Source organism: Mytilinidion resinicola (genome assembly GCF_010093595.1).
Source record: "Mytilinidion resinicola strain CBS 304.34 unplaced genomic scaffold BDZ99scaffold_22, whole genome shotgun sequence".
NCBI lineage: Eukaryota > Fungi > Ascomycota > Dothideomycetes > Mytilinidiales > Mytilinidiaceae > Mytilinidion > Mytilinidion resinicola.
Genome location: NW_022985458.1, coordinates 269,841 through 276,764, shown reverse-complemented (window position 1 = coordinate 276,764; position 6,924 = coordinate 269,841). Strand labels below are relative to the sequence as shown.

Below are 6,924 nucleotides of genomic sequence, written 5' to 3'. Positions count from 1 at the left end.
ATCTAAATAGCAGAAGCAGCGGTCCTGCTTTACTAGGAGCTTAGTAATATATCGCAGGAGACGGAGTAGAGGCTTGTCGGAAGCACCTGCAGGGCGGTTTTTATCGCGCTAACCCTTATAGTAGTTATTATATTAACTATTTTATTAGCCGTTGCAGCGGTTATAGTTATTACCTTTATCCTAATAATAAGGGCGGTTTAGTTAGTTGCAAAAGGCCCGCTTTTCTTAAAGCTTTTTATTAAGTTTATTAATAGAGCGCGCGGCTATATAGGCGCGGATATAGAACTATTAAAAGGAATTAAACTTACTTCTATTAAAAATACGGCTCTAGAGGGAGGTTATTATCTTATACTCTATCTAGTTAATCTTTTAAATATTAGAGTAGTAAAAAGGCGTAAAGTAGGTTTTTATACGGGTAAGGAAGGTATTAAAAGATTCTATTTTTTTTATATTAAAATCCTTACTATACAGCTTATTGCCCGCTTTAACCTCTATATTATAATTACCGAATTTATTTTCTAGTTCTTAGAATATCTTTTAAATAGTATAGAATAGATTATTACTAGCCAGCTTTACTTACTTTTTAATAGATTAAAAGGCAGTGCCTTTTAGATAGGTATAAATATACTTAATCTTAGAGTTCTCTATTAGGAATAGGGTAATACTACTCTTAACTTTATTCTAGGCGTAAATAAGCTATTTCTTAAACTTATTATAATTCTTATCTCTATAAAAGTTCTAAAGATTAGGAAACTTCTTATTATTAAGGATTTCCTCTTCGCTAGTATCTAAGCGCTGGTCTGCACCACCGCGAAGTCCGGTAAAAAAAAGTAGGTATAATATCGCGGTAGTTATCTGGCTTACTATACAGTTTATTTATATTATATATACTTTCTATATTATACAGTCTATTTAAATATATACTTCCTATATTCTGTATACTTCCTATATTCTATATACTATAAGCTATACGCAAGTAATTTATATTAGGAGGTGTTCTATATACTAGGGCTTTTACGGAAGCAGCTATAGATATAGGGGCTTCCTAGGCCTAGTAAAGGTTATTAAAAAAGGCAGTATAGTCTTTATTATTAGAACTATAGCTAGGGGTAAAGGTAATAAATTAAGTATATTGCTGGGGTTAAGACTGCTCTAGGCAACAGATCTTCTTCTCTAGCCCTACCTTTTTAGCTTAGAGGGCAATATTCTTAGCGTTAATATGCTCCGCTTTATTATAGAAGTCTATTACCTTATTATATAAGCGTTAGTGTATAATAATAGAGGCCTAGAGTTAAGCAGAAAGTTTATTATAATAGTTAATGCGCTTAACCAGCTATATATTAATATCCGCTAGGTCTGCGCAGTAATTAACGTTGGCCTGGCGTAAGTATTTAAGCTTATATTTAGTCTTAGATAGCTTTATAGAAAAGGCGTCTAAGTTTTACTAAAAATAGTCTGCTCTATTATATAGTCCGGCGGCCTGTATATATACTATGTTTTTATACTTATTATAGATGCCTTATATACTAGACAGGTAGTAAATCTAGTTAAACTACTTATTACCTTAGGCCTAGACTAACTCCTAGAGTTAAGTTATTATTATAATTTTATACCGGACCTAGTTATCCTCGCCCTTATTAGCTCTAACGCCTAGAATAAGGTTATTATTCTTTTTAATAAGAAAAGTAGAACGCCGGCCTTAATAGGCCTTAAAGAGTCGCAAACTATAGGCGGCTATCTCTCTGTTAAAAGTAGTAAAAATATTATTATTTTTAGCAGCGGAAAGTGCTGCAGTTGTCTTACCGTTGTTATATACTAGGGCGGTTAACTAAGTTCCGGTAGGGGCGCCGCCCTTATTATTATCTTTATTATTAATATCTAAATTATCCGGGTAAATAAGTTTGCCTTCCTTCTATTATATTGCGCAGGCTTGCAGGATTATAGTAGACTCTTCAGGCTTAGAACTAATATAAGTACCGCGCTGGCATATCTAGGAATTAGTGCCTAGAGTCTCTTATATTTCTGCCTGTAAAGCCGCTGCTGGAATTAGAGCTATATTAGGGCGGAGGGCGTGGCGCGTTATTAACAACGCACCTGCGGCGGCGGGGGGAATAGTTAGTTTCTTTTTAATTTTCTTTACTCCTTTTTATAGGGAACCTGGAGTAGTAACTATAGCTTAATAAAGAAGAAAGAAAAGCGCCTTTACCTAGGCGGAGTTAAAGTAGTAAAAGAAAAAAGTTATCGGGCTGTTAGCAGTAGTACAAGCACTCTAAATTAGGCTAACAGCGACGTTGTGCGTTAAAGGAGTAGTAGTAGTAGTAGTAGTAGTAGTAGTAGTAGTAGTAGTGCTCCTGTCTTTCCTAGAGCAAGGAAGATAGATTCTTAGTATTATAGAACTAAGGGGGTATTATAGGAAACAGGTTATTAATTATAACTAGGAAAAATCTATAAGAAGCTATGGCAGCGCCAGCTCTATAGTTATAGTTCGGCTTGCGTGCACGGACTATAAGGGTCACGTAACCTTTGCGCATATAATAAATAGCGCGCGACCTGTATACCCTATACAGGGCGCAGGATATAGCTATTACACGAAGATAGTATTAATATATTAGTTTTATCTATTATTAAAGCCTTTAATACAGGTATTAATATATCTATACTATAGTTTAACCTATTCCCTTAATTAACCGCTAGGTTTAACCAGGAATATAAAAATATCTATATAGAAGTTTAATAGCTCTACCGGAAGTAGCAGTAAATAAAGCAGGATAATAACTATAAGGCCTACTAATAGGCGTGCAATAAAAAAGGCTAATATATTTATAAGAGCCTCTATTATACCTATTTATAGAGAGTAGAAAAGGTATTAAAGTTATAGTCGGGCCTTTAGAAGCTAGTTAAATAGGCTAAGAATAAATATAACCTATTATCTGCATGCACCCCAGCGCTAAAGAAACCGGATAGAGAACTCGCCAACCAGCCCGAAAAGAAGGCCGATATGCTCTGCTAGTTCTTCTTCCCCCTACTACCTTAAGCTAACCTCTCGGACTTTAAAAAGTACGCGTACCCTCCCCTAATTAAGTGCCCGGATATTACTATACTAGAAATTAAAAAAGCAATCCGCAGAGCCGCCCTAAATAAAGCCCCTAGAAATAACAGTATTACTAATAGTATTTTCTATAAAACGCTTAATATTTTTCTTCTAAGCTTTAGTAAGCTTTTTAATATATACCTCTACTATAGCTACTATTCTATATATTTTAAGAATATAATAACAGTAGTTCTCTAAAAACTAGGAAAAAATAACTATATACAGCCGAAATTATATAGGCTAATTACCCTTCTAAATATATTAGAAAAGGCGCTAGAAGCTATAATTACAAACTAACTCGCATATCTCGCTAATATATATTAACTTTTTCTAAGCTAATATATAGAAGGCCGGAAACTTACGTTAATAGAGTATACTATATATTTTCTTTTTTAATAGATATACTAGGCATAGTCTAAAGGTAAGGTAGCCTTCCTACTACTGCTTAATATATCCGGAGTATATAATAATATCTTGTAAGACCGACTTTTTTATAACCTTTAAAAATATAGAGTTAGCTAGAATATTATATAATAGATAGAGAGCTTCCTAAGTAACTATTCTACTACCCTTAAGCTATAAAAATACACCGCTCTGTTGGCCCCTATTTAAACCGGGATTCCGCAGGAATTGCCCGTCTCGCTAATTCTATATCTATTCTATAACGCCAACCTAATTAAGGTATATAAAATAGAGAAGATAGAAGTAGTAGAATATATTAACAATATATTAATACTAGCTATAGGCCCGACAGCGCAACGCAACTATAAAACTCTTAAAGGTATCTACTAACAGGCTAAGTAATAGGTAAAGACGCATAGCTCCTAGTTTGCACCGGCAAAATATAAGCTTATGTACTTTATAAAAGACCCTTAGGTAAATAGTATTTACGCCCTCTATCTACTATATACTATAATTAATACCTTTCTATTATACTAATACCTAGGTATTTATATAGATACTAAACTCCGGTAGAAGCACTATTATAAAAAGATTAAAGCAGTAGCAATAAAACGTCTTTTAGCCCTATTAGCCTTAGTATTTTTAACCTAGGGAATAGGAATAGTTAACCTTCGCTATATATATAGAGTAATAATTATACCTTAGATAATATATAGCTGTTTAGTATAGTATATCCCCGGTAAAGGCCGTATAAGTAGAGGGGCGTATATAGTTAGCGCTATTAAGAAAGTGCAGAGGAGGGCAGCCTAGATTATTACTAGCGCATTCCGGATAACTGCGGGAGCGGCGGTGGATGTTAAAGCCCATCTACTTCCTAGACAACAGCAGCTTAAGAAGACTACACTAAAAGTAGTAATACGCATTAGAACTAGCCCTGTATTTATAGATATAACCTAATTAGAGAACACCGGTATATTACTAAGGAACTGCTGTAAAAAGAACGCTTGGAGCCCGCTTAACTAACTCTTAGGCATCTTAAAATATAAGTATAATATATAGCTTAATTAATTTAAGAAGCGCCAGCCACACGTAGTGCCGCCGTAGTAGAACCCGCTATTTATCTGTATTAACTAGTCCGACAAGGAAGCTATTAGGGAGCACGATGCTATAGAAGCTGGGACAATATGCGTATACACCGACGGAAGCGGCATTAACAACCGCGTTAGCGCAGCTGCAACAGCACCTGTGCTCTATGCAGAACGGAAAGAATATATAGAACTATCCTCCACCTCCATAGTATACGCAGCAGAGCTTAGGGGCCTGGTCTTGGCCCTGCAAATAATACTCGACATTAACACAGCAAACACCAGCCCCGGAAGATGCGCGATATTCGCCGATAACTAGGCGGCCCTCCGAGCGATACAGAACCCTAACTGTGTCTCTGGATAATATATCCTAATCAAAGCTATACAAGCACTGGATACGCTGCGAGACCAAGGATGGGAGGTCCAGTTCCGATAGATTCCTGCACACGTCGGAGTACCAGGAAACGAAGCTGCCGATTAAGCAGCGAAGGAGGCGGCTGGCCACAACCTGAATATATACATCCACACCGAGGCACCACCGGAGCCGGATTCCCTACGGATCCTAATGGCAACCACCAAAACGGCCATCCGCAGGATAATGGAAGTCGAATAGGCACAATCCTGGGCGAAGGCCAAGCACGGGAGAGATCTCTTTAGACTGGGGGTACAACCGGGAAGAGCAACCCTTAAGATCCATACCGGAAAACACAGAGCGATCAGCTCCGTAATCACACAAATGCGCACCGGCAAGATCGCCCTCCGCGCATACCTCCACACCATCAACAAGGCCGATACCGAGCAATGCCAATGCGGGCGCGGACCGCAGACAGTACGGTATATCCTGCTCGAATATAGGGACTGGATAGAAGAACGACACAAGATGTGGGCAGGCAAGCGACCGTGTGTGAACATCAAGCGAATTCTCTGTAGTTTGTTAATAGCAGTACAAGCAGCAAAGATAATCCTCAGGACGGGACTGCTAGGGCAATTCCGGGCAGTCCCGTCCACAGTACTCACCATATAATATCGACGAGCGATTATAGGCACACAGAAGTAGAGGAGGGCCAGGAAAGCCTGACAAGTACATGGATGCAGAACAGCTAGAAAGACTATTAGTATATACGCGACCGAATTCTGGCAGAGGAGGAAGCAAACCCGCAGGAATAGCCTGGTTTGCGTCGGGACGATTCCTGTGGGCTTCTCCCCAGGTACAAGAAGTGGGAGCACATGTATTTATAGTTAAACGCTGCATAGCCGCCACTAGGGCGGCTGGGACAGCCTATAAAATCATCATCATCATCATCATTATTATCAATCAGTCAGCGAATCTGTTTACAGGGTCCTAGGACAACACAGGTCCTAGGACACTAGGGCGAGGACAGTGTTAAACAAGTAATAGTATTAACTTAATTGTGTGGCTATAGATAGGCGGGGTGCCTCATATATATATCTATTCCCATCCCCTGTCGCGTTGTCTCAGCCACCATTAACCGTAACATTTAATACTCCTACTCAATAGCTACCTTTACTAGGAAGAGTACCAGCGACCATTTATCACGGCTCTAACAGACCCCGTTAAAACCTTCAAAAACCTTTAAGGCAAAAAGAAGGAAAGGGTGCCTATATATTCTGCCTCTGCTCGAAGCTAATAGTTCGTGCGGATTACTTAATACCTAGCCCTCTCCAAAACCATTTAAATCTGTCTCGTGCAAGAGGCTTAGTAAACCTATTAGCAATTTGTGCTGTAGTTGGAACATACTTCAGTTCAACTGTTCCAGCGTCTTAAACCTCTTCTTGCCACTTACACTGGATTTCTATATACTTTGTGCGTAAGTGGTACTATAGGTTTAAGGATAGAGCGATAGCTCCCTAGTTATTGCTATATATAATTGTTGCGGCTTTTCCTTAGCCTATATTCAGCTTATTAAGAAGTTTTTTTAACTAGATTGCTTTCTTAGTTGCTTATATCTGTCCTATAAATTCTGCTTTACAGGTTAATAGAGCGACAACGCTCTAGCGCTTGGACTGCCAGCTAATTGCTCCGCTCCCGATGTTAAACAGATATCTAGCTGTTAATTGTCTTATATTGCAATACCCGGCCCAGTCTGCATCTATAAAGCCTTTTAATATCTAGAGATATCCCTTATATATAAGTCTAAGATTTTTTATACCTTTAAGGTATTATAGAATGCGTTAAGTAAGCTTTATATACTATAGCCTAGGATTTGCTAGATGCCGGCTTACTATAGAGACCGTATATATAATATCTCCTCTAGTTCTAAGTATAATATATATTAAAAATTCTACTATATATTAGTATTCCGTTTTTTAATTTAGCAGGTAGTT

General features: G+C 37.9%; 1 protein-coding gene across 1 annotated transcript; it reads right to left on the bottom strand.

Moving 5' to 3' along the window:
- Nucleotides 1-5,140: 5,140 nt before the first annotated feature.
- BDZ99DRAFT_481251 (uncharacterized protein) lies at nt 5,141-5,665 on the bottom strand (the record flags this gene model as incomplete). Its single annotated transcript, XM_033722385.1, has 2 exons — nt 5,141-5,502; nt 5,596-5,665. 2 exons carry the CDS (start codon nt 5,663-5,665, stop codon nt 5,141-5,143), a joined length of 432 nt encoding a protein of 143 aa, XP_033571396.1.
- Between the last annotated feature and the right edge of the window lie 1,259 nt (nt 5,666-6,924).